General features: G+C 43.3%; 1 protein-coding gene across 1 annotated transcript in view; it reads right to left on the bottom strand.

Moving 5' to 3' along the window:
- Positions 1-3,242: 3,242 nt before the first annotated feature.
- Mipep (mitochondrial intermediate peptidase) overlaps positions 3,243-27,623 on the bottom strand; it is a 108,099-nt gene continuing 83,718 nt past the window's right edge. Inside the window, exons 18-19 of the mRNA XM_090342395.1 lie at positions 24,425-24,498; positions 3,243-3,455 (exon numbers count right to left, since the gene is read on the bottom strand). Of these exons, the coding sequence (XP_090198521.1) occupies positions 3,358-3,455; positions 24,425-24,498 (172 nt within the window). The 3' untranslated portion in view covers positions 3,243-3,357. The remainder of the gene's footprint in view (positions 3,456-24,424; positions 24,499-27,623) is intronic.

The raw sequence follows: 27,623 nt of genomic DNA, 5'->3' as shown, positions 1-27,623 counted from the left end.
CAAAACAAAACTCAACACCAGAAAGAAGACTACACACACCCAAAACCAAAAAAAGCTAGGCCCATTCTAAGTTTCTGAGAGGTAGGTGGCAAAGCTACTCACAATTTTTATTTACATTCGATCGGTCTCTTGGGGGAAAAAAAAACACAAACCCAACTAGAAATTAAGGTGCAGGCTTCTTTTCACTGCTTTTAGTCTATATAATATGTATGCTATGAACTTGAAGATTTCACTGGTTTTAAATGAGAATTTGGTGACTTAAGGACATTTCTTTGTTGGACAGAGGGTCTCCTTTCAACCTGCCCATGCATTTGATTCCAAATTTATCCCAGCAGCATTTATTCATGGATCATCAGCTTTAAGCTGGCACTAGATTGGGCACACCAGAGCACGTAAGACATTAGTGATGGATGCTTGTGTTTGCTCCGCCTGCTTCATCTCAGAATGCTGGAACTGGAGGGCGTGGCTCAAATTCCTGCCACCAGCTCCCTTCACTCGTCAGCCTGTGTCCTGGGCACCTTTCAAAACTCACCTTGGACACTTTGGGTTTTATTTGCATCCATTATGCTGTGGTTTGGTTCTCTGCATTTCTTATCTCCCTCTTTTGCTTATCTTACTGTCTTTCTTTTGCTATACCCTTTATAGATTTCAATTTCATAAATACTATGCTCTTATTATTGTTTGTTTTCAGATCTCAAGAATATCAGTGATTTTTTTTTTCTCCTTGTGTTTTAGTTCCTTTAAAAAGTAATTTTCAGCTGGGCACCCATGGCTCTCACCTATAAATCCTAGATACTCTGGAGGCTGAGATCTGAGGGTCATAGTTTGAAGCCAGCCCAAGAAGAAAGTCTGTGAGATTCTTATCTCCAATGAAATCACAGAAAGAGGGGGAGGTGGTGCTGTGGCTCAAGTGGTAGAGTGCTAGTCTTTACCAAAAGGAGTTCAGGGACAGAGTTCAAGCCTCAGGATGGGCAAAAAAAAAAAAATAAAGCAATTTTCAAGCAAGGTGCTCATGACCTGTAGTCCTAGCTACTCAGGAGGCTGAGATATGAGGACTGCAATTTCAAGCAAGCCCAGGCAGGAAACTCCACAAGATTCTTTTCTCCAGTTAATCATCAAACAGCTGGAGGCAGAGCTGTGGCTCAAGTGGTAGACTACTTGAGCACAAAAGCTCAGGGATAGCATATAGGCCCTGAGTTCAAGCCCTAGGACTGGTCTAAGAAACCAAAAGGCATTTTCACTTGGAGGATGTGAGAAGGGACAGGGGAGAGGGGGGGACAGAAGGGTGATTATGACTAAGAAGCCTCGTGTCCATCAATGGACTGGATGGACTTGTGAAATGAAAGCCATGTAAACACTGAAATGTTCAACCCACGTCAACTTTTATTTTATTTTATTTTTTGCCAGTCCTGGGCTTGAGCTCAGGGCCTGAGCACTGTCCTTGGACTTTCTCAAGGCTAGAGCTCTACCACTTGAGCCTCAGCACCACTTCCGGCTTTTTTCTTTTCTATGAATGTGGTACCGAGGAATCGAACCCGGGTCTTCATGCATACTAGGCAAGCACTTTAACCACTAGGCCAAACTCCCGGCCGCATGTCAACTTTTAACAAAAGAAACTTTCAAAGCTAGCACCTCTATCACCTTCCAGGGATATTTCCCCATCCTTCTCTGAGGAATGTGGGGACACAGATTTCCGTTCTGCTCAACAACCTTCAGATGAAAGGAGGAGGGGCACATGTGGGGAATCGGTCATTGTGTGCCATTCCAGATTTAGTTAAATAAAACACCTTTTCACATTTCCCAGTAGCTGACTGGCATTTCCCAGTAGGGAGCTGGCACCTGTACAGGAATGTGAGGATCAGATCTTACCCTCCCTTAGCATCTCACTGAGAATACACCCAGAGTAAACAGCCAGATTCCCCCCCCTTCCAGTTGCCAACAGCAACCACAGCCTCGCCTGCCCTGCTGACTCTGCTTTGGGCATGGAGTGGCCTCACAGCCAGGCTTACTCTGCTTCCTGCCCAGGTGTTTCCAGGGGTTCAAGAGAACCTCGAGTGGTGGGGGTTGGGGGAGAAGGGAGACAAACTATGGTGCTGAAGCTGCTGGGAAAGCTGATCGCACGCCAGGCTGCACATCTGGATTTGCACATGTGAGTGGGGGCGGGGAGGCCACCTCCATCCCAGGGAACCCAGCGTGGGTGGCTCTCCCAGCTGGTCCTGCCTGGTCACTAGCTCGTGGAAACCCCTTTGTCTTCTTGCTGAAGAGGTTGAACGTTATGTCCTAGTTTGGGAGATTCTGAATGCTTCTTCGGTGCAGGAAGAAGCCACTGACATGGCAAAGCCTCAATGCTAAGCAACTCCACATAGTGACTTCCTTCCTGTGGTAACTGAAGACTACAGCAGGGAAAAGCAGATAAAAGCAGGGAAGGTTTGAATCCAGTGTCTCAATGTCACTGTTGCCTGACCTTCAAAGCCAAGAAGAAAGCAGCTCAAGCCCCTGTGTTCTCTGAGTACATCTTTGCAGTGTCTAAGTGTGTGAAGAAGACAACATAGAGAGCAGAGCTATGACAGTGGTGTTAAAAGTTGGTAATCAAAAAGCTGGGTACACATGGGTGGCTCGTGTCTGTAATCCTAGATACTCAGGAATCTGAGATCTGAGAACTGCAGTGTGAAGCCAGCCAGAGCAGGAGAATCTGCGAGACTTATCTCCAATTAAGCCAGAAGTGGAACTGAGCCTCACTAGAGTGAGATTAATTAAGTGAGATTAATCCTCAATTAAGTACCAAAAGAATGGAAGTTGAAATGTAGGTGGTAGAGCACTAGCCTTGAGCAAAAAAAGTTAAGAGCATCAAGAGTTCAAGGTCCACTACTGGCACCAAAAAAAGAAAAAAGAAAGAAATGATAACCATTCTTCAAAAACCTTTTGCCACTTCCAGTATTTTTTCCTGTTTATAAGGTACTAAGGAATTGAATCCAGGGCTTCATGTATGCTTGGTAAGCATTCTCCCACTATGCCACATGCCAGCCCTTGGCATGACTTTTCTAAAGACAAGTTTCAATTTATTACACAGTGAGATAGTTTACTTGTCCTGGTTTCTAACAGACTCAGTTAAAGGTCAGCAGAAAGGAGACGAGCTTTAGAGAGCCCCTGGGTTTATCACCACCCTGTGGAAACTTCATGGGGGTCATCTCTGGGGGACGGGGCAGGGTCAAAAACTTAGTAAGCAGTGTCAAACCAGTCAGTATAGTTCAAACAGATTATTTATTTCAAGTCCCATTCACTTAAAGTTTGTCAGTTATACCTAAGTGTCCATCTATATAACCTGAGTTGAAAGTCAGTTCATGATCTCAGAATCTGTTATTCAGAATCCATGAGGAAAGTTTCAAAGTCCATATCCAAGTCAGAAACAAGGGCGTCCACGAAGTCATCGATGGAAGGGCTCTTCTGGAGCATACCTGCGACCAAAGGAGGGACAGGACACAGATACAAATCTGTATGCCAGGGGAGGGATGGGAGGGGATGGGAACTGGGACTGAGATGGGAGGGGCAGGGAGGTTTACCTTGACCAAGCAACTTGAATATAGGGATAGTTCATAAACTTGTATGCCTTGACTCTATTTATCCTAGAAAACATTGGTACTCTCTAACCAACACTTACCTTCAAGACTTAGCCCTAAATATACTCCCCACAAAATGTATTTCCCACAAAATACCTGTCACTGCAGGTATTCCTGTCTTCTTCAAAGGATTTTAAAAGATGGAATTTTTCTACTTATCTTTGAGATGACTCAGAATTATTTAGAGTTACTATCAAGTTCTAGACACTTCAAAAAATGATCAAGGGTTATTTATTTATTTATGTATTTATTGTGCCAGGAGTGGGACTTGGCCTCAGGGCTTCATGATCTCACTTGGCTTTTTCATTCCAGGCTAGTGCTCAATCACCAGAGTCATACCTCCACACTTCTGGTTTTTGGGTGCTTAACTGGAGATAAGTTTCACCAACTTCTTCCCAAGCTGGCATTGAACTTTGATCTTTGGATCTTAGGGTCCTAAGTAGCTAGGATTACAGGCCTGAGCCACTGACACCAAATGTTATCTCTGCAGAAATCTTGTATCAGAATCAAATTATGTTTTCCTCCATATTCCTTTGTCTTTGAGAACTATCTACATCTTTGTAACTTAGTAATTGTACAATGAAGAAAGTCACTGAACAGCAGACAGGCACTGTTAAAACCAGCTCAAAAATATATTGCTGTATGCTGGGTGCTGATTGGAAAGCTCATAAGACTCTTATCTCCAGTGAACCATGAAAAAGCTGGAGGTAGAAATATGTATGGCTCATGTGGTCGAGTGATAGCCTCAAGTGAAAAGGCCAATCAAGAGCTCATAGCCCTGTACAGCACGCACACACACACACACACATGCACATGTGCACGCGCACACACACGCACACACACACACGCACACACATGCACGCATGCACGCACGCACGCACACACACACACACACACACACACTGCTGTTTGTAAAGACTTCTTGTCAAGATTTCTTGAAGTACAGTTTTAAACAGAAAAATTGAATAATGTTGGTAACATTGAAATACTGGGTTATGGAATTGTGTGTAACATTAGAAGACTTCTCTTAGAAGGCTTCTCTTTGTAAAATGTATGTGATAAAATAAGACTTCAGAAACTGAAAAAAAATGAGGGGCCACTGAAAAGCTCTACTAGCAAAATTTCCTCATTTAATAATACAGGACATTGCTATAAATAACGAGGTAGTAGGAAAGAAACAGAAGACACAGTGGAATGCAATTAGGCAATGGGTTGGCAGGTAGGCATACTTGTAGTACAAAGATAAAGTGATATCATATCTTAGAAAAATCCCAGCATCTAGCATACACGAAGACTCAGGTTTGATTCCTCGGTACCACATACATGGCAAAATGCCAGAAATAGTGCTGTGGCTCAAGTGGTAGAGCTCTAGCCTTGAGAAAGCCCAAGGACAGTGCCCAGGACTGGCAAAAAAAAAAAAAAAAAAAAAAAAAGAAAAGAAAAAGAGAAAGCCCAGCAGTTTCTTATAAACCAAACATCCCTTCACCCTCTTACCCAGACATTCTGCCCCTATGCATTGACCCAAAGAGAAAGGAAAACACATGTCAACAGGGAAAGGACATATATAAACAAACAAGAATCAGACATACTACTATGCCCATAAAACAGAATACTGCTTACCAGTAAGAAAAACAAACCAGCTAGATACCCATGGCTCATGACTATTATCTAGCTACCCAGAATGATGAGATCTGAGGATGTGAGAATCCTGGTTCAAAGCCAACTTGGGCAGACAAATCTGAGAAAGCTAGCAAGAAGCCTGAAGTGGGGTAGAGTGTCAGCCTTGAATGAAAAAGCCAGGCAAGAGTTCAGGGCTCTGAGTTCAAGCCCAGGAAGGGCACAAAAGACAGCAATCAATAGGAGAGGAGAAAGATGGTATTCACGGGGCTCAGATGGTGTGTGTAGGAGATGGGATCTGAGCAGACACTTGACAACTGGTAGGATTTAGGTCCAACTTAGGACCCTCTAAGGGAAGGGACAACATGAGGTGTGGTAGGAGCAGGGTGAGGCAGAAAGAGGGCCAGAAAGAACAATCAGAGCAGGATGGGAAGTCACAAGAGCAGGACAGTGAATTCGGAGGGTTGTCTAGGTCTACGGGCAGATATGGACCTTCCTTTCCATCTGGGATAGGAAACTTAACCAACATAAAAACAGCAGCTCCAAACCAGGTGCCAGTGGCTCACACCTGTAATCCTAGCTACTCAGAAGGCTGAGATCTGAGGATTGCAGGATGAAGAGAACTCAGGCAGGAAAGTCTGTTAGACTCTTATCTTCAATTAACCATCAAAAAGCTGGAAATGGAACTATGGTTCAAATGGTACTGTGGAAGCCTTGATCAAAAAAAGCCTAGGACCTGCACCAAAAAAAAAAAAAAAGTGGGGGGGGAGGAGGAATGGTTGAAGCATGGCTCAATTGGTAGGGTACTAGCCACTGAGCACAAGTGGCAAGTAGCAAGTTTTAGTCCTGATCTAGGAAGGAAGGAAGGAAGGAAGGAAGGAAGGAAGGAAGGAAGGAAGTTAAGTAAGTTAGGGAGAGAAGGGAAGGGAAGGGAATGGAAGGGAATGGGAGGGAAGGGAAAGGAGGGAAAGGAATGGAGGGAAGGGAGAAAGAAAAAGAGAATGAGCCATTTAAAACAACAATATCAGGTAAGTCATAGTAATTACTAAAACCTGAAGTAAAATCTGAGCGTTGTATTCCTAAAGTCAACAACTATCATTTATTAGGCACCAAATGTATGCCAAGCACTGTGCCAGCTCTTCTAGCTCTCTAACCTACAAAAAAGAAAGGGAAAAAGGCCATAGAGTCCTGTGCTTCTAGATTTTCTGCGTGGCCTCCAGTGTTTGGGGACCTTTTGTAAACAGACAGCTTCCATGCTATGGGCTCATTTTGTACATTTCTAACCATCATCGACTCCAGAAGGAGTTCAACATGTGGTCACACTACAGGTGTGCACTGGTACCATGCAGAAGTACAAAACCCAATCATATCTTTGTCTTAAACCAAGAAAATTTTAGCTGGGCATTGGTGGCTTGTGTCTGTAATCCTAGTGACAGAAAAGCCCATAAGATTCTTATCTCCAGTTAAGAAGCAGAAAAGCTGGAAGTGGAGGTGTGGTTCAAGTGGTAGAGTACCAGCCTCAGTACTGGCAGACACACAGACATACACCAGCACCGTGTACCTCGCTAGTTCACCCCTCAAATGTCCTTTTAGACATGCAGCTAATGGAGTCATGGGCAAACAGGATTGGAAGCAATTGCTTGGCACTGCAAGTAGGCCTCAGAACCACCTCTGCAAAAGCAGGATCTTTTTTTTTCTGGCTCCTTTACTAAGCACCCCGGGGTGAAATGGCTTGTGTATCATTTACTTTTGAGACTCTAGAGGATTACCAGGGCAATTAAAAAACATTTGAAGCCTTCAAAGAGTTGCCTCTCCCATTTGGATCTATTTCACATATTGCTTAACACCAACTAAGGATGCCCAATAAAGTCAATTTGTGGTTATGTTTGATCGAAGTTTAGTGAAAGACATGGAAAGATCAATGACAAGACTTTAGACAGAATGGGGTTTCCCACCTGTCTAGTCATTCACTTCCTCTCTGGACCGAGTGCCTCATCTGGATTAAAGATTAACAATAAGTAAATACATAATTACGTATTATTTATTTGGAAGGTGTTGTGCACACCAATGATCAAAATAAGAGTCTCTCGGGAACTTGTTAGAAATCTTACCATTGAGGTGCTTGCTGGACAGCTGAACCCGAAGTCACCTAAGAAAGCTCTACTATTGAGGTCAACCCTCAGCTCAGGAAATATAAATTCCTGCTACTGGCCTAGGGGCCAGTAGAATTAGAATTTGGGGTTGCTCAGGACCTGTGTTTTAACAAGTCCTCCCAAGATTGTCTCACGTTAATGTGAGAAGCACTCAACATGATGAGAAAGAAAAACTTTAAACCTGAAATGGAAAGGTTCATCTCTCGACGGCCATACAATCTGAAAAACCACTGAGCAAAAAAAAAAAAAAAAAAGGTATGTATGGTTTTCTAGTTAACTAAAAGAAAAAAATCTGCCTTCAGCGAAACAGCAAGCAATCTTACCAAGGAAAACTAGGATTTGTTTGAGACAGCATTCCAACGTATGGTAGCCAAGCCCCAAGAGGGAGGGAGTGGTAGGGGGAAGAAGGGACCTTAGAGGCCTGGGTCTGTGGGTGAGGGCGGTGCAAGGAGCCCTCTAAAGCACTGGAGCTGGGTGGACCTTGGGTGGGCCCTCTGGCCTTACTCAAGAAGTCGACTAAGTGGGGTCTCCCTGGAGCCAAAGCAGTATTGTAGTTAAAAAATGAATAGAAAGCAGGATGAGTGTTAATGACCAGAAACTGTCTCAGAGCAGTACTTTGCCATGACCTACGAGGTTCAGGAGGAAAGCTAAAAGCTAATCTTGTTCTTACCTTCCAGCTATAGCACTGTACTCTAGTTAAAATGAATCGACTTCTGTCAGGTTTCTATTTAGGGCCTGTAGGCATGATTTATTTAGGGAAAGTCTTGTGACCCAAGAGGAGCCTCAGGTTTCACAAAGGAACTGTCCCGGCGGGGACCCCTCCCCAGAGCACTCTGAGGGCTTCAAAGAACGATTTTAACTGGTTCCGCCTGGAATTTTATATTTTTGAGCATCGGTCTAATTGTCCTCCCTTGACACTAGAACTTTTCCTTAGAAAAGACACAAAGGAGAAACACAGGAAAAAATGCATTCTTCCTTTTCTAAATACAACTTTAAATGCCTCTAAAGAAAGCCATGCTTAGAGCTCATGTTTGGCAAGCAGTTTTTACTCTTGGTTAATTCACTGGCTTAAGGACTTCAGATCAGTCACCTAACTTCCCAAAGTCTCGTTTCAGAGCTTTAAATTTGAAGATTACAAAACTGTCAGGAGAGTTAAATAAGATCATGTTTAACATGGGGAAATGCTTAGTAACTAGTGCTAAAAACAAAGTTAAACATGCTTCTGGGTTCAAGATTTGAAGATGTTTATTTTTTTTGCCCAAGTTGAACTACTAGTTTATGATAAAGTATTTAGGGTATTATCATAAAACTTACTACCATAAACACTAGTCACAGATCTAAGCTTATTTATTTTTTGCTATCTGGTTTTGTTTATTCTGCTTATCTAATAAAGAAAACAAACAAAAGATGTAGTTAAAATCACTCCATCTTCCTACCTGATAGAAACTGTGATAAAAAAGATTTACTGAGCAGAAATGTCTGGGGTAAGAGATACTTAGGAAATAGTGATAGGAGGATCGTGGTCCCACGCCAGTCTTGGAAACACTGAGTGTAGGCTGTCCCCTGGCAAAATGAGACCCTATCTGAAAAATAAAATAACATCACTAGCAAGCAGAAGACTTGAATTCTAACAGCAGTGCCACCAAATAAATAAATAGGTAAATAAATACAGAAGAGATCGCTGGGGTGGTGGGAAAGTTCTGGAAATAAGAGTGGCAATAGCTGCCAGGCACAGAGGCTCTCACCTGTAATCCTAGATACTTAGGAGGCTGAGATCTGAGAAGCGCAGTTCAAAGTCAGCCTGGGCACTAAAGTCCATGAGACTCTTCATCTCCAATTAACTACCAGAAAAACCCTGAGAGCTGTGGTTCTCAGGGTTAGGCCAGTAGCTTTGAGCTGAAGAGCTCAGGGACAGCACCCAGGCCCAGAGTTCAAGTTCCACTACTGACCAAAAAAAAAAAAAGAGTGGCAATGGCTGAACAACTAAGTGAACATACTAGATATATACTTGAGATCACAAATATCACCTCAGAGTCCTGGACTCAACCATTCATGCAGCTGTGTGGGCTGCAGTACCCCACTACCACCAATATAACAATAATTCACACTGGCAGGGAAACAGATCACATGGATTTGGGAAGATTTGGGAAGAGGTAAACAGGAGGTCTGAGGATTCCCAACACCTCTACCAGTTCTAAAATTCTACTGCAGCAAGGCACTAGTGGCTCACAGCTCTTAAGCCCAGCTATTCAAAAGGCTGAGACATTAGGATTTGAGTTTGAAGCCAGCCAAGGCAGGAGAGTCCACAAGACTCTTATCTCCAACTAACCAGTAAACAGCTCGAAGTAGAGGTGTGGTTCAAATGGTAGAGCACTAGCCTTGAGTAAAAGAGCTCAGGGACAGTGCCGAGGCCCCTTTCATGGTTATTTTTTTTTCATGTGGAAATAATTATACATGCCAAACTCAGCTCAAACTGATGAAGAGTTATAGCTACAAAAGCTAGCCTGGCACTTTGAAAAACCTTAAGTGAATTTTATGAGATCAGAACTCTTCCAGCTCTGTCTCTCCCAAGCCTGGGGCAACTGTATAGCTTACCTCCTTGACTTTGAAGTTTCTTTCTGCTACAAAAGGGTGGCTACGCACACCTTTGGCTAAGGGTGCCTTACCACTATCTCAAATCAGTTCCTGGGGAAATGAGACCTTCAGCCAGCAAGTGAAATTCCTTTCCGCCTCTGAACTGAGGAACTCTAACAGCTTCCCGGGCTGTTCAAAGCAGAGCTGTGTCTATCTGTGCAGAGTTACAGACTGGATTGAAATGGAGCCTCTGATCTTTGGCTGGAGCCATAAGCACAGACTGACATATGTGCTGTTTGCACGCTTATTTATTTTAATTTCATCATCTGATTTCATCATTGCATTCACAATTCCATTTCTGGGTTACCACACATTCTGCCGGTTGAGGTTCTATGTCTTCCCTAGACCAACACACCCATATTTTAAACATGCACACCCTCTTACAAAAGTCAGCACTTGACAAAAGGGAGGCCCTGGTCTTAAGAAGGCAGGTGCTCTCTTGCATTCTTCCCTTCCAGAAAGCTCTCAGCTGCTTTGGAGGCGAGGTTGGGTAAATATCCTAATAAGCCAAAGATTAGGGTTCTATTGACTTGCCTATTATTCTGGCTTGCGATTTACCTTTATGACTGAAACTGTTGTAATCCAAGAGCTACTAACTTTCAACTGACGCCATAACAGGTTTGCTTCATTTACCCCTGTTACACTGCAAGAAAAGTGAAAAGAAGCTGGGCACCTATCCTCACCTCTGTAAACTGAGATCTGAGCATCATAGTTCAAAGCCAGTCCAGGCAGGAAAGTCTACAAGACTTTCATCTCCAATTAACTACCAAGAAGCGGGAAGTGGAGTTGTCTCAGGCCGTAGAGCTCCAGCCTTGAGCTTAAAAAAGCTAAGGGTACTGGCGCATGCACATGTGTGTGGGCACACTATAACATCACTTTATAATATGTAAGCTAGTTGTAGATCTGTCCTTCTGGTAACTCTCTTTGAGAACAGCAATGTCTTCTTTAGTGTAAGTGTTTCTCATAAGGCACTGCAGTTGCCAAAAAAAAAATAAGAAATACAGAGGAGAAAAAAAAAAAAGAAAGAAATACTGAGGAGCAATGGACAAAGACAATAGCATGCATGCACTAATTTCCAAAGCAAGAGCTCCTGGCTATAACCTGGGAAACATTTCAGGAATAGTGGCACAGGAAGGATGAGTCAGTGCTGGAGTCTAAATCAATTCTACCCTGCTGGTGGCAGAGCTTGGCAAGGAGATTAGCAAACGCCCCTAGAATGGTTTAGAGAATAAAATAATGTGGGCAATGCACATAGCACATCAAAAACATGGAACAAAAGCTTCTAGCTGTAGTTGCTGCTATTTTCTCCCACTATCATTTGTGATCATTGCTTTTCAATCTCTTCCCTGACCATTCAACTCTAGAAACCCAACCACATGAAAGAGTCTTAATATCCAACAAAAAGTATTACTTATCCTCAGAAAATCGGTATACAAGGTATCTTTCAAATAACATCCTCATTCTAGGAGACAGATGTGCAGGAACAGGGAAAGACAAATCTGGTACTGCAGTTTCAATTATTTTCAGTGTATGACTTAAGAATTTTAAGGTGGTGTGTGTACGTGTGTGTGTACGTGCATGCATGCATGTATGGTCCTATGGCTTGAACTCAGTGCTTGGACACTATCTCTGAGCTTTTGTGCTCAAGGCTGGCATTCTACCACTTAGCCACACATCACTTGCAGCTTTTTGGTGGTTAATTAGAGATAAGAGTCTCTTGGTCCCAGCTGGGTTCGACCTCAGATCCTTAGATCTCAGCCCCTTGAGTAGCTAGGATTACAGGTATGAGCACATAATCCTGGTGCCTAGCCCAGGATTTTTAACATTTTAAAGCTGGGTTTTGTTTGCATTGCTCAAAAAGGAAGTATACAAAGAAACTGGCCTTCTTCCTAACTTAAGAGCAATCCAAAAATACACCCAGTACTATAGAGGAGTCAAAAGCAAAGCATCTTACACGACACAATCTAACTTGGGTCAGAAGGAGATCTTCATTATGCTACTCAAGCATCTGATATACAGGAGCTCTGAGATGAAGGAGGAATGACTGTATAAGTAAAATGGTCAGGTAAAGATGACTATCAAATACAAAGAAAAATCAGGCTTATGGAGCTAGGAGTGTGGCCTCGTGGTAGTATTTGCCTAACATATATGAAGTCCTGGGTTTGATTCCTCCATACCACGTACACAGAAAAAGCCAGAAGTGGTGCTGTGGTGCAAGTGGTAGAGTGCTAGCCTTGAGAAAGCTCAAGTTCAAGCCTCAGGACTGGCAAAAAAATAATATTAAAATAAGATAAAGAAAGAAATATCAGCCTAAAATGATGCCAGTTCCATAATCCAGTTTTACTATTGCTGCTCCTAACAGAAGACAGAGGTTTCTTTCGCATAGTCAGGATGGCTTGTATTAAACTCACACACATCTTCCCTTCCCTGTGCTCTGCAGGATCATGTCTGCAACATGGCTAGCAAGTACCAAGTTCAGTTCTTCAACTACAGTCGGCTATAAATCTTCATAATTGTAATTATTTCACTTTTTATTGCTGAACCTTTCAGTTGTGGATTCTTCATGGTATCCCCAACCTCAATTCTGCCTGGGGTACTCACTCACCTCCCTCCCCAAACCTGCTCAGTGCCTCAGGGAGCCACACAAAGCCAAGAATCTAGATCAAGGGCTTTGAGAATGACATCTGTGCTCCCAGCCTGTTTTTAGCAATGGGCTCATTGCTGGAGGCACATATTTCTAACTTTATGTTGAGCACATGGCTTGTAAGGACATCGCAAAAGCATACTTCTTGATGTTCCACTAGTAATCAAGCACTGAGTGAATATTAGTTAAGTTTCTTTTAGAAGTGAGTAATCAAAGTAGAATCATTGGGTTATTTTTTCAGAATGACTCTATTATAGGATAGTTCTTTACAAGAAAAATGGCTCTCAGTTCTAAAACAAAGTCACACTCCAGTCAAACAGCTATCTTGGGTGTTACACAACTGGAAAAGGGCTTATCATATTTACATAGCAGCCAGGTTAGGTGGCTCGAGTCTGTAATTCTATGAGAGGTGAGACTGGGGAATCAGATTCCAGGCTAGCCTAGGCATAGAAGATTACAAGATTCCATTCCAATTAATGATGGAGCAGGTTGATGCATTCCTGTCATCCCAACTATAGGAAAGCACAGTGGCTGGGCACAGTGGTGCACACCTGTCATCGTAGTGATAGAGGGAAGCACCAATAGGAAGTCCAAACTGTCAGGGCATAAGGCTGGATTCTATTGTGAAAAGAAGGGCTGGCAGAATGGCTCAAGAGGCAAAAAGGACCTGCCTAAGCAAGCATGAGGCCCTGACTTGAACCCCACCCCCCACTGCTAAGGAAAAAAAAAATAGCAAGTAGGCCAGATGCTCATGGCTCACTCCAGTAATTCTAGCTATGTGGGGGGCCGAGACCTGAGGATTGAGGTTTGGGGACAGGAAAATCTATTAGATTCTTATCTCCAATTAATCACCTGAAAGCTATGGCTCAAATGGCAGAGTACTAGCCGTGAGTAAGAAAACTTAGGGACAGTGCCCAGACTCTGAGTTCAAGCCCCATGACCAACCGCTGCCCCAACACAGACACACAGACAGACAGACAGACACACACACACACACACACACACACACACACACACACACACACACAAATAGCAAGTAGGGAATGACAGCTATCATTTGGAACAGACTATCAAAAGCACTGAAAAAAAAGAAAAGCATTCCTCACTCAAACTAACCAGCAACCAAGAAGTTGAAGAAAGACGGCGGCTAGATGATAAGGGGTCAGAAGAGGAGTGTGAGCAGACACAGTGGCCACTTGATAAGGTGCGCAGCATGAATCATGCCATCCAACAGCCCCACAACACTATGGCGGCCGCCCCACTCTCCAGCCTTCCATTCCTGCATGTGACTGCCTGGCCACTCCAACTGCCTGGAGCTCACGCCTGTAAACCTAGCTCCTCAGGAGACTAAGATCTGAGGATCAAGTTTTGAAGCCACCCTGGGTGTACAAGCCCATGAGACTATCTCCAAGTAACCGGTACAAAGCTGGTTCAGTAGTAGCTAGTTTTGAGCAATAAAGCTAAAAGACAATGCCTAGGCCCTTAGTTCAAGCCCAGTCCTGGGAAAGAAGAGAAGAGAAAAGAAAAAGAAACAAAGAGAAAAAGAGAAAGGAAGGAAGGAAGGAAGGAAGGAAGGAAGGAAGGAAGGAAGGAAGGAAGGAAGGAAGGAAGGAAGGAAATGCTGGCCATGTAGCATATCCATCTTCTGTCACTGTCCTCTGCTGCAGGGTGAGTATCCTTCCTTGGAGCTGCTGGAAACAAAGCACTGATAGCCAGAAGTGAGAGGTACTCTACTCTGATCTGTGAGACAGAAGGAGGGTTGGGGACCTGCTTTTGCCCCTTCCTTACCTGTTCCTCCTCTCTGCATGGGTTACAGGCATTGCCCCTTCACTCTGTGGCACAATCAAGGCACTGTTCTGAAGTGCAAAAGCCTAAATCATATGCAGTGGTTTACAGGCTGATGGAGGATCTAGAGCAGGAAAGTTAGAAGTCTAGGCAGGCAGGCACATTTAGACAGGAGCAATCCTTTTTCTTGCTTGTGACAAATGTTCCACATAGTTCAGGCTAGCTCAAATTCATAATCCTGCTGCATTATAATCCCAGGCTAGAAGTTCAGGAGCAGCCTAGGCAACACAGCAAAAGCCTAGCTCAAATATTACTACTACTACTACTACTACTACTAATAATAATAATAATAATAACAATAATAACAACAATAAGTTAGCCAGGTGCTGGTGGCTCACACCTGTAATCCTAGCTACTAAGAAGGCTGAGATCTGAAGATCATGGGTCCAAACTACCCCAGGCAGGAAAATCCATGAGACTCATATTTCCAAATTAATCACAGAAAAGAGCCAGAAGTGATTGTGGCTCAAGTGGCATAGTGCTAGCCTTGAGCAAAAGGGGTGCTCAGGACTCAGTTCAAGTCCCAGGATGGGTCAAAAAAACACTTAACTTATATATGTTATATATCATAGAAGGTGAGGCTCTCCAAAGAAAAGTGAACACAGAACCTTAGGTGACCACAGCGCGGCCCACAGCATTCAATAGAGTGCTATCACTTACTTCTTTCTGCTAACAGATTCTGACCAAAAAAGTACAGAGGCTAGGAAAGTAGCTGGAGGGGAGCTGGCTGGGATGGTGATGATGGCAAGATGCCAAAGCCAAGCTGGTGCCCAGATATCTAAGAAGAGACAGCATGGCTAGAGAGGCTAAACATATCACACACACAGCTTGGCCTTTTGTTTTTTGTTATTGACATAAAGCTTCACAAAAATATCAGAACAAGAGAAGTAAGAGCCTATTCTCTTATTCTATTGTCACGTTTGTGGCCCAAGAAACATTTGGCTCTGAAAGTTTATTTTGGTATTTATGTATCCATGCATTAAAAGATCTTTATTGAAGGCCTGTCCATGGAGCCCCACATAAAGTGGCACAGAGGCCCATGAGCATGCATAGCTATTGCTGTGGTTGCTTTCACAGAACTTATACTATACTGGAACAGAGACCACAATGGAATGAGAAGTGAAATGAAATGTGAAATTCACAACATGTCAGGAAGTTAACTGGAGCAGGGTGCTTGAAAGGGTCAACAGAAGCCTCTGACTACAAAAGAAATGGGGGGGCCAGAAACATGGCCTAGTGGTAGAGTGCTTGCCTAGCATGCACGAAGTCCTGGGTTTGATTCCTTGGTACCACATACACAGAAAAATGCCAGAAGTGGTTCTGTGGCTCAAGTGGTAGAATGCTAGACCTGAGAAAGCTCAAGGACAGTGCCTAGGCCTGGCCCCAGCACTGGTCAAAAAAAGAAAGAAAAAGAAATGAGAATCTACATAAACCTGTAAACAATCTATCAGAATATACTAGAACAATTTATTTCCCACAGTGTAGTTTTTCTCGGCAGGCTAGTATTTTATCTTTTTTTCTTTTTTGTGCTGATGCTTGAATTCAGGGCCAAGATACTGCCTCTTGGCTTTTTCACTCAAAGCTGACACTTTAGTATGTGAGCTACAGCTCTACTTTTGCACTTTTTTGGAGTAGAGTCTTGTAGACTTTCCTGCCTGGGCTAGCTGTGAACTGCAATCCTCAGATCTCAGCTTCCTGAGTGGCTAGGATTATAGGTGTGATCACTGGGGTCTAGCATTCTTTAAATCATCTTAACTCTCTAGGCTAATGTGTCCATATGAGGCCTCTCTTAAGTTGCTCACAAAGGTAGGACACATGGCAGGCTGGGCGCTCCTAAGCTCAGGCTCACAGCCTTTGACTTTGTCCTGGCATGTATTTATTCTGGAGCTCCCTGGTGCAGGGGGAGGGTCTTGGGAGAGGCCCACAGCTGAATCTGTCATGTGTGTCAGCATCTATCTCTCCATTGGAATTCCTACTTTATTTAAAAAATTAAAGAAACGGGGGGGGGGGAGGGAGGGAAATGAGTACCAAGACATGTGAAAGGGTATCAATGTACGTGAATTAATGCACCTTCTATCTGGCAAATATCATGTAACCCTTTTACTAATTACAATAAAAAATGCAAAAAAAAATTAAAGAAACATTAAAAAATGTAGAAAAAAACACCCAAAGGCAGCTTTTACCTCCTAAGTACACCAGCATTTCAGAACTTAATGCCAATGTTGACTGCATCGTTAAAAGTTAACTGCATGTTTAAAAACTGGAAATGGTAAGCACTACCACTTTTTGGTGCCATAAAACAATGTCAAGTGCCTTTTGGTTTTTAAGTAACTCTGTATACATTCTGACAATTGGAGAGATCAATCAAGCTGGTATTGAACAATGGCTGTTTATTTAGCGTCCTTATTTTAAGTGTGGACTGTATGTCTGCTGACAGACAAGACTTATTATTCTTTGATTGCCATAGTATTTGTCTTGTATAAACATAACCAAGATTGAAACCGCATGACAAGCACATTTAGCCTAGTAAGACTGGTAATTGGGTTATCAGAAAAAAAATGCATCGAACTTTCATATACACACACACACACACACACGTATATATCTTGTCAGTCCTGGGGACTGAACTCAGGGTCTGAGCACTGTCCTTGATCTTTCCTCAAGACTAGTGTTTTACCACAGCACCACTTCTGGCTTTTCTATGTATGTGGTACTGAGGAATTGAACCGGGTCTTTGTGCATGCTAGGTAAGCACTCTACCACTTGCCCCTAGCCTAAATATTTGGGGTTATCTGAATAAGTGTGTCTGCCTATTAGTCAGAGATGTGTAAAAGCATAATGAATTTGCCTGCTGAAAAAGGACATTTTGACTTGCTGGTAGTACATACCTATAATTTTTTTTTTTTGGTCGGTTGTGGGACTTGAACTCTGGGCTTGGGTGTTGTCCCTGAACTCTTCAGCTCAAGGCTACTACCCTGCCCCTTGAGCCTCAGTGCCACTTCTGCTTATAATCTTAACTACTGAAAAGGCTGAGATCTGAGGATTGATCTTTGAAGCCAACCAAAGTAAGGAAGTCCGTGAGACTCATCTCCAATTAACCAACAAAAAGCTGGAAGTGGAGGTGGGGATGAAGTGGGAGAACAGTAGCCTTGAGTGAAAAAGGTAGGATACACTGCTGCTCAGACTCTGAGTTCAAGCCATAGTACTGGCACACATACACACAGGGAGAAATTGATACATACCAAACAACTGAGATGGCCAGGTCCACTCAGCTGCTTCTTTGCTACTATTTTACAATGGTGCAGCTCATCTGTCACAACCAACAAGACATCGAAGAGTCTTGCCAACTAAATGCAGCCTTTATCCACATCTTCTTAGTTTTCTTCTTCTGCCTGTTCAGGTCTAGGGCTCCATGCAATACACTGGGCCATAGGCGTCATGGGCCCCCCTGGCCGTGACCTTTCCTGACCACATTTGTTTCAGATGACCTTGACAATGCTGAGGATTAGTACTCAGGTGTTCAGTGGGATGCGCTTCATTTCATTTGTCTAATGTCCTCATGATTAAACTGGGATTGGTGTGAGGGAGGAAGAAGAGCACAGACAGAACGTATATTTATCAGGCAGGAAGTCTATCACAGGCAGAAAGTATACCTATTACACACAGGAAGTGCTCCTTTTAGCATGGCACATTACACATCATGGTTGTACAATTCCCTCATGACTCGTAGTTGTGCAAAGACCTTGACCACCTGGCTGCCAGTCAGGGTATGCCAGTCTTCTCCTCCTCCCCTCCTTTCCTGTGCTCTTTAGAAGGAAGCTGCTCTGCACATTCATTACTTAGAACTTCTCTCCAGGAGAAACGCCTGTTCTCCATTTATTCAGTCCTTTATGGCAGTATGGACTCATGGCTCTGTGTTTCATTCTCTGGATTACACACCAATACCATGTTCTTCTGACAGATCACACTGCTCCAGTGTTGGCCATGGGAAGGCTTAGTTAGTGAGCTCCCCCTACTCCTGTGACATGCTCACCTACCACCAAGCTTCTCAGCAATTGCTCCCTTCCTAACATTGAAAGATGCTCCAAGCTGCTTTTGTATCTTTCCTATGTATCCTCAATCAGCCACTTCCCAAAGAGCCCTGGATCTTTCCAGTGGAGAGGCCTAAAGCCCGTAAGCAGAGTACAAAGTATAATTCATGCAATGGACCAAGAAAGGTTTTTTTTTTGTTTTTTCCTGAGGTCAGGGCTTGAGCACTGTCCTTGGGCTTTCTCAAGGCTAGAGCTCTACCACTTGAGCCTCAGCAACACTTCCGGCTTTTTTCTATGTATGTGGTACCAAGGAATTGAACCCTAGTCTTTGTGCATGCTAAGCAAGCACTCCACCACCAGGCCAAACTCCTGGCCCCATCAAGAAGGTTTTTAAAGAGAGCAAGCTGGATGCTCATGGTTCATACCTGTAATTCTATCTACTAAGGAGATTGAGATCTGAGAGCCAGCCTGGGCAGGGAAATCTGTGAGACCCTTATATCTAGTTAATCATCAAAAAGCTGGAAATGGAGCTTTAGGTCAAAGTCGTAGAGCACTAGTCTTCAGCACAAAAGCTCAGGGACAACACCCAGGCCCTGAGTTCAAGCCTAAGAACTGGCACGGAAGGAAGGAAAGAAGGAAGGGAGGAAGGAAGGAAGGAAAGAAGGAAGGAAGGAAGGAAGGAAGGGAGGGAGGGAGGGAGGGAGGGAGGGAGGGAGGGAGGGAGGGAGGGAGGGAGGGAGGGAGGGGAGGGGAGGGGAGGGGAGAGGAGAGGGAGAGGGAGAGGGAGAGGGAGAGGGAAAAGGAGAAGGAGAGGGAGAGGGAGAGGGAGAGGGAGAGGGAGAGGGAGGGAAAAAAAAAAAGAAAAGACCTTTATGGATTGCCTGTATTAAGCTGTTTGGGCAAAACCTTTTGGAATATAAACAATAATTGCCTGATTTGTTTTTTGAACAAAAATGGTATTTGATGAGCTAGAAGAGATAATGCGGGTTGATTATGGTGATAGGGAATGTGTTTTGGTGACTATAAAGCCAGGCAGAAATGTAAAGTATGAAGTGATTTTAATCAGCTTAAGGAAAGGCCCCTTGGGCTTCTAAACCTTGGTTGAGTCAGCTTGGAAGGGAGCTTGGGGCTGCTGGGAGCTGACTTCTTTACCTCTCATTTCTTCTTCTCTTATCTGATCTTCAGTCCTAGTGGAATTCTTGACACTTAACTAACTTTGTATCTCCAGCTGCAAACCGCTTTTGGCCAGAGACTCAGAGATAGAGCTCTCTACCTTTTCTTCTGGAAAGGACCACAGAAATAAATTGCTTAGTATCTGTAAACAGCCTCCAGGAAGACCCAAGTCCAGAATCTTCCGCATTTCCAGTCATCAATTGTTTGTGCAAAGGTTATAGGCAGTCCACAGGAATGCTGTGATCAGAGGCAGAAAGCATGCCTTTTCTGTAGCAGCTTCAAGCTTCCTAAAGCTGTGGCAGAATGTTCCCACTGAGTCACAGTGGTGTAAATGGTTAGACTTGAGTTATCCACACCAGTGGCCCACACCAGTAATCTCAAGAGGCTGAGATCTGAGGATCACAGTTCAAAGCCAGCCAGGACAGAAACCTCTGTGAGACTCTTATCGCCCATGAACCACCAAAACGCCAGAAGTAGAGTTGTGGCTCAAGAGGTAGAGTACTAACCTGAAGTAGAAAAGTACAGGGACAACACTTGAGGCCCTGAGTTCAAATCCTAGAACTATGCTCTCCCCACCCCCCAAAAAAGATAAAAAGAAAAAGAACCCATCTGCCAGGCACTAGCCTAGCAGTTTCTATTCGAAGTCCTGCGTGTCCCTCTACCTTGTGAGGCAGGAAGAGCCAACTTGGTACCCAAGGGGAAGATATTAGGTGTGCACTATTCAGACAATCAGGGTGTTTGCCTTGTTAAAAACTGCACATTTTCTAGAAGCATCATCATGGAAACCCAACTGAAGATCATGCTTGCCACAGCACAACTTAAAAGAAATTCCAGTACTTATTTTTTTTAAATGGCAAAATGAACGAAAATGCCATATTATCATGGTTTATTTGAAGTTAAATGTTAAGTTCTCTTATTACTGGTAATATGATAGTTCACATTAAGCCAAAACTCTGTGGGGTGTAGAAGGAGCTGCTGAAATCCTTTGCAGTGAGAATGCAGGGCCAGCCTTTACTGGGGAGCTTGGCAAGTATAAGGCTGCTCTCGTTTCCCGCTGTCCTGGCATTGAGTCATGCTCAGGACATGTGTCTTTAGAGGATCCAGGAATCTGTGAAGATACCACATTATCTCTGACTCTCAAAGCCACACCTTCAGAGATGGACTGATAAAAAAGAGAATTATGCTGAGTGCTAGTGGTTCATGCCTGTGATCTTAGCGTCTCAGGAGGCTGAGATGTGAGGATTGTAGGTTGAAGGTGGACTAGGCAGGAAAGTCGATGTGGCTCAAGTGGCAGGGTACTAGTCTTGAGTAATAAAAGTAAAGGACAGTATCCAAGCCCTGAGTTCAAGCCCCAGTGCTAGCAGACACCCCTCTTCCCCGACTCCCAAAAAGGAGAAACAGATTAGAAAGAGTTTTGAAGTCAATTCCAGTTTTATCTCCCTTAACATGCAGTGGCTTTCCTAAGAAACTTACTAGGGCAATGCTAGGAACTTTTAATCTTTAAGTTCTCAGTCTAAATGGCATTTAGGGCACTGAAAGGAAAAATCCAAAACTCTGTAAGAAAGGCCTGCTGTTTCCTGAACAGCTCCCACTGTGCAGTCAGGGACAGGAAAAGACTGAGTCTATGCCTTGTATTCCACAGCCACAGAATAGGCACACACAGTTGCCTAGCAATGAATATGTAAATGTGAGGAAACAGGAGAAAAGAGAGACTCCCCTAGAGGAGTTCTGGCCATTGAGGTCCATTTGCCAGTAGGGACTAAAAATGACAGAAACTCATAAAGAATGAGCAGAGAGCCAAGATTCCCAAGGGACCACTTATGTTGGTAATCTAAGGTGCATACTTTTTGTTGTTGTTGTTTTTAAGTGCAGTGTTTGGCATTCACAGATCAAAAGCTGTCTCAGATGTCTCTGAAGTCTTCTTCAAGACCACAGAGCACCATGTGAAGGTACTTGGGACAGAAGAAATGGTTTGGAGTTCATCTGAAAGCCCTCATCAAGGAAGTAAAATAAAATTGTGATTTGGAAAAGGAGGCACACAGTAGGGAGGTACTCCACCGTCTTATGCTACATAATTAATTTGGTAAGCAGTTAAACAGAATGTGGAGCACCTATAAGAAGTAGCATGTTCACTGGCTGCTTGTGGCTCACATCTGTAATCCTAGCTACTCCAGGAGGCTAAAATCTAAGAGCTTGAAAGCCAGCCCAGGCAGAATAAATCTGTGAGATTCTTATCTCCAATTCATCAGCAAAAAGCCAACGGATGGAGGGACAGGGAGTTTAACCTAGTGGTAGAGTGCTTGCTTAGCATTAAAAAAAAAAAAAGCCATCAGTAGAGGTATAGCTCAGTGGCAGAGTTGCAAGCCTTGAGTAGGAAGGCAAGAGTGTGAAATCCTATATTCAAGACCCAGTGCTCACATTTAAACCCAAACACACACACACACACACATTAGCCTTGACTTGGAGTAGCTCTGTCTAGGGAATTTCTTCTAGGCATGACTGGCAGAATTACTGAGACTTGTGATATAGAAGAAATTTCCTAGACAGAGATATTCTGGGTCAAGGCTATGTGTGGCCCTAAGTCATCTAAAACATTCTGATTTTCAGTGCAGGGTGGTACATACAGAAAATGACCACTACAGGCTTCTAAGTCCAACTCTACAAAGTAACAACTAGTATGACAACTTAGATCAATTAATGAGACTGGAAGGAACATGGAGAAAAGATGTTGAAAGTATAAAGTGTTCACTGGAACTGGAACACTTCAGCTGTGGTCTTATGCATGACTTGTCTTTCCCTCATGAGTGTGTGAATGGGTGTGGAAAATATTAAGTTTCTAAACACAAGTATGTTTTGGATAAAGAGGAGATTTGCAGTACGGTGGTTACAGCACTGACTGCTTTAGAAGCACAGTAGGAAATTACACCAGGCCAAAGAGAAATAGGCAAAGGAGTTATCTTTTTCCTTGAATTGAAACCATATGGAATATTTACATGTGGATAGTTATTCAAAGGCCAGTCACAAAAAGGACAAAGTTAGCATGGTTCTTAGAAACCACACATAATAGAAACCGTCTCTAAGAGAAAGAAACCTAGGGTGCCAGGAATTTCGCCTAGTGTGCACAAAGACCTGGGGTTCAATTCCTCAGTACCTCATACATAGAAAAGCCGTAAATGGTGCGGTGGTTAAAGTGGTAGAGTGCTAGTCTACTAAGAACAGTGCACAGGGGGCCGGGAGTTTGGCCTAGTGGTAGGGTGCTTGCCTAGCATGGACGAAGACCCCGGTTCAATTCCTCAATACCACATACATAGGAAAAAAAAAAAGCTGAAAGTGGTGCTGTGGCTCAGGGTAGAGCTCTAGCCTTGAGGAAAGCCCAAGGACAGTTCTCAGGCCCTGAGCTCAAGCCCAGGACTGGCAAAAAAAAAAAAAAAAGAACAGTGCACAGGCCTTAGCTCAAGCCCCAGGACAAAAAAAAGAGAAAGTAACCTGGGCATCTTCTACTCTTGAGGAACTTAGCAGGCTACCAGCTAAACGTACACTAAGCATTCAGTCAATGAATTTCACTTGTGCCTGGCTTCACAGCAGACCCTTAGATAAAAGTCCTGTTTCACAGGTTGCTGAGAAACTTGATCACCACAACCAGAAGTCTCGGGTTCAAGGAAATAAAGATGTGGCTCAAAATGGTAAGAGTACTTGTCTTGAGCTCAGAAACAGCTCCCAAACCCTGAGTTCAAGCTCTATGACCGACCAAAATATAATGAAGTCTCAGGTTCGAATCCTGGGTCTCCCATTCACGGACTCCTAACATGGGCAGGGAGGCACTTGGCCTGTTTTACCATATGTTATAATTATCGTCTACATAAAGTAGAAGATAATGATAATGCCTACTTCAGAAGTGTACTAAGGAGATTAACTAGTATGTGGAGATCATTTAAGACAGGTCTAGCCAGGTGCAGTGATGTGTACCTATAGATCTAGATACTCAGTAGCCTGGAAGATGGCTTGAGCCCAGAACTGAAGGCCAGCCGGGGCCACATAGAAAGATTGTCTGTGGAACAATAACAACAACAAAAATACTGTGATGTGCTCATGTTCAAGGGCCCATACAGAGCAATGATGCTGTGGCTCAACTGTTAGCCATGAGTGAAAAAGCTAAGCAAGAGTTTAAGTCCCTGAGTTCAAGTCCCAGTACTTGGGGGGAAAATTAAGGCTCTAATTTTGCAATAGATTAAAAAACCCTATCTCCATGCCTTGGAATTTCTCAGAAGAAAAACTAAAGGAATACAAAATAAACAGAAATGAGTGATTTAGCACAATAACAACAAAGAAACAGTCTGACCTGTTAAACTTTCTCAAAGCAAATTTCCTGGAAATTTAAGGTAAACATCACAATGGGTTGTTTGTTTTTGGCCAGTCCTGGAGCTTGAACTCAGGGCTGGAGCACTGTCTTTGGCTTTTTCAAGGCTAGAGCTCTACCATTTGAGCCCCACAGCACCACTTCCAGATTTTTTTCTATGTATACAGTACAGAGGAATCAAACCCAGGTCTTTGTGCATGCTAGGCAAATTCCCAGCTACATCATAATGTTTTAAAGTGCTGATAATATACCAAAAGCCAAGCACCAAAGCATGGAACCCATTCACTTGAAAGGAAGAGAAAAGTTAGCAAAGCCTGGACTGCAGGAAATGAGCCGCCTCGGCTCTGCTTTACCTTGCACCATGAGCATGGGCTCCTTGCCCCCGCCGTGGGCCAGCATCTCCCTGCGGTAGTGTTCCCCGGCAGCCCTGGAGAAGAGGAGATGCTGTTAGCCACACCTGCTCACCCACACCTGTCCCACTGCTAGGCAAGAGGGAGGTTATTTTTTTTTCCTTCTCATAATTTTGACTTTTAGGGTGCCAGTACTAGGACATGAAGTCAGGGCCTAGGCGCTGTGCCTTAGCCTTTTCTCTCAAGGCTGGTGCTCTAACACGTGAGCCACATTTCTACTTCTGGGTTTGTTTGTTTTTTTTGCTGGTGAACTGGGGATAAAGAGTTACACAGGCTTTTCTGCCTGGATTGGCTTCAAACCATGATCCTTAGATCTCAGCCTCCGAGCAACTAAGATTATAGGTACTACCAACACTGAACCCAAATTCTAATTTTTTTTAAATTGATACAAACATAAATAAAACAAGATCAACAGATTCATTGTAATAGGCTAGGTACATTTTTGGTTTTCTGTTTTGTTAGCTAGTGGCCTCTCTACAGAATGGACTATATCTGACTTATTTGATATGGAAAGAAAAACATACCATCAGAGTCTGCATAGTTGGGGGGACTATTTTAAAGGGCAGTTTGGAATTACTTATGCCAGTCTTTATTTTCAGAGAATATAAGAAAACACAGAAGGGCTGGGCTCTAGTGGCTAACACCTGTAATCCTAGCTACTCAGGAGGCTGAGATCTGAGGATTGAGGTTTGAAGCGAGCCCAGGCAAGAAAGAGACTCCGTGAGACTCTTCTCTCTAGCTAAGCAATCAAAAAACCAGAAGTGGAGCTATGGCTCCGGTAGTAGAAAGCTAGCCCACAGCAAAAATACTCAGGGACAGTGTTCAGATCTTGAGTTTAAGCCCCATAACTGGCACACATGCACTCATGCATGCACACACACACACGCACACACATGTACACACAGAGCATAGAAGGGATAGATGAGGACACTGAAACAATAAAAGGAGAGGAGAGTGCAGGGCAGCTGTCTGTAGCCTATGCACGCTGGTGGTCAAGATGGAAGAACAGCTCCTTCATCTTCTTCTCGGGTCTACTGTCAGCAGCGTGAGTGTAGCGACACTCATCCCTCTGAGGAACATGGCGCCAACACATGAAGGCACATTTAGCTTTTTTATAAACAGAAACTCTCCACATGCATGGTTCCTGTGAAAAGCTACTTAGTGGTGTAGTAGTTTTTTTTTTTTTTAAAGGAATATAAAACTATTTATTGACCACTGTTCACCATTATTTACAATAAAGTAAACAATATACAGTTGGGTAACATTCTGATTACCACAAAGTTGTTTTTCTAGCTTTTGTGGAACCAGTAACCCAATACTGAAAAACATTGAGCCTACATGTTAGGAATGAGTTAGGGTAAAGAAAAAGCATACAGGTCAACAATTACAAAATTTTGTCCACTCATTTAGGCTAGCAGGTCCTAAATAGTCGAAATCTCTAACCAGTTGATTTTATATTTCCATGAGCAGAGTCTTAGATAGCTCATGATCTATGAGCTTTTAGTATACAGATTCTAATACTCTGCAAAGGAATGTTCATTACACAAACTTTTAATGAAAGGAAATCAAAATTTATCTTAGTTGTCTCATCTGGGTGAGGGAAGCTGTTGATAGACACTTTTCCTAATATTATAGGGAAGATGTCATTCTCCTAAAGGAAACTACACACCCTGATGAGTTAAATAATTAGGTGTGAAAGGAAAGATTGCTTTCCATGGAGGAGTCAGAACTCTAATCAAGTTAAATACATTTTGTTTTAGTTGTTCATGGGGCTTGAATTCTGGGCCTGGGTGCTCTCCTTGAGCTCTTCAGCTCAAGGCTAGCACTCTACCACTTGAGCCACAGCGCAACTTCTGTTTTTTTAGTGGTTAATTGGAGGTAAGAGTCTCATGGACTTTAGAACCTGGGCTGGCTTTGAACTGCCGTCCTCAGATCTCAGCCTCCTAAAGTAGCTAGGATTACAGGTGTGAGTCACTGGCACCCAGCTGTTAAACACGTTTTGATACTATCTGCATTCTCCTGGCTCTACAGCATCTTTATGTATAGGTACTTTTTGTGAATATGGTCTCTAATGAGAGAGGGTGTGAGTTCAAGACCACCCTGAGCTATGAAGCAAAACATTGTCTTCTAAATAAATAAAAGGGGCCCTCTGAGAGAGGCTAGGAATTTCTTAGCCCAATGAGTGCTTTGACTAGCTTCAAGTCCTACTTTTATGTCTGGTACCTACATGTCTAGGCGAGAATTGCACATTTAATCAAGATATAAATATTTTGAAGATGTTTTTAATAGCATGTGGTTTTCTTCTAAAGTATAATTCCCTCAAATAAGATGGTATTTTGCCTGTTTTATAGAAATCACCAATGGAGTGTTGTAATCCCTGAAGTTGATTTATGGTACTCAAATTTGGCTGCAGATCCTTTGAAAATAATAAAATCTGAAAAGGAGACTTAGTGTCTGCAGTCTATAAAGGGCAGAACACAAAATAACATGTGGGCAAGCTATAAAACATTGAAAACTATGCTAGGTGCTAGTGGTGGCTCCTACCTATAATCCTAGCTATTCAGGAGGCTGAGGTCTAAGGATCTCGATCTGAAGCCAGTCCAGGCAGAAAAGTACATAAGACTCTTATCTCCAATTAACCACCCAAAAAGCCAAAAGTGGAGTTGTGGATCAAGTGGTAGAGCACTAGTCCTGATCAAAAAAACTCAGGGACAGTACCCAGGACGAGAAAAAAAAATCCTGACTCAGATTCAAGTTCCAAAGACCTTAGGACAGAGTGTGATTATTAACTGTTGAGACAATCCAAGGGTATCAGTTAGAGGAAAGCCCAGGGCATGAAGAGGCAGGTAGGAAACTGCCGGGGGGAGGACTGGGGAGGGTGGAGACCTACAAGACCCACAAGGTCCCCTCAGTCCTGTCTGTTAGTCATGATGCCTAGAACAAAGCAGTCACTTTCTCTGAGCCTCCATTTACTCTTAGAAAACACACCTACCCTGCCCGGCTGCTAGGTGCAATCTCTAGGGCACCCTTCACATCTGAAGAGGGCACGTCCACACCTAAGCTCTGCTAGGTGATGAAGATAACAGACACCTTTCAGAACTGCCTGAGAGGTGCAGGTGTGTTCATCTGTGTAGTGAGGAGA

The sequence above is a fragment of the Megascapheus bottae genome, chromosome 11 (assembly GCF_031878675.1).
Source record: "Megascapheus bottae isolate mThoBot1 chromosome 11, mThoBot2.hap1, whole genome shotgun sequence".
Taxonomy (NCBI): domain Eukaryota; kingdom Metazoa; phylum Chordata; class Mammalia; order Rodentia; family Geomyidae; genus Megascapheus; species Megascapheus bottae.
This window is presented reverse-complemented; position numbering and strand designations above follow the sequence as displayed.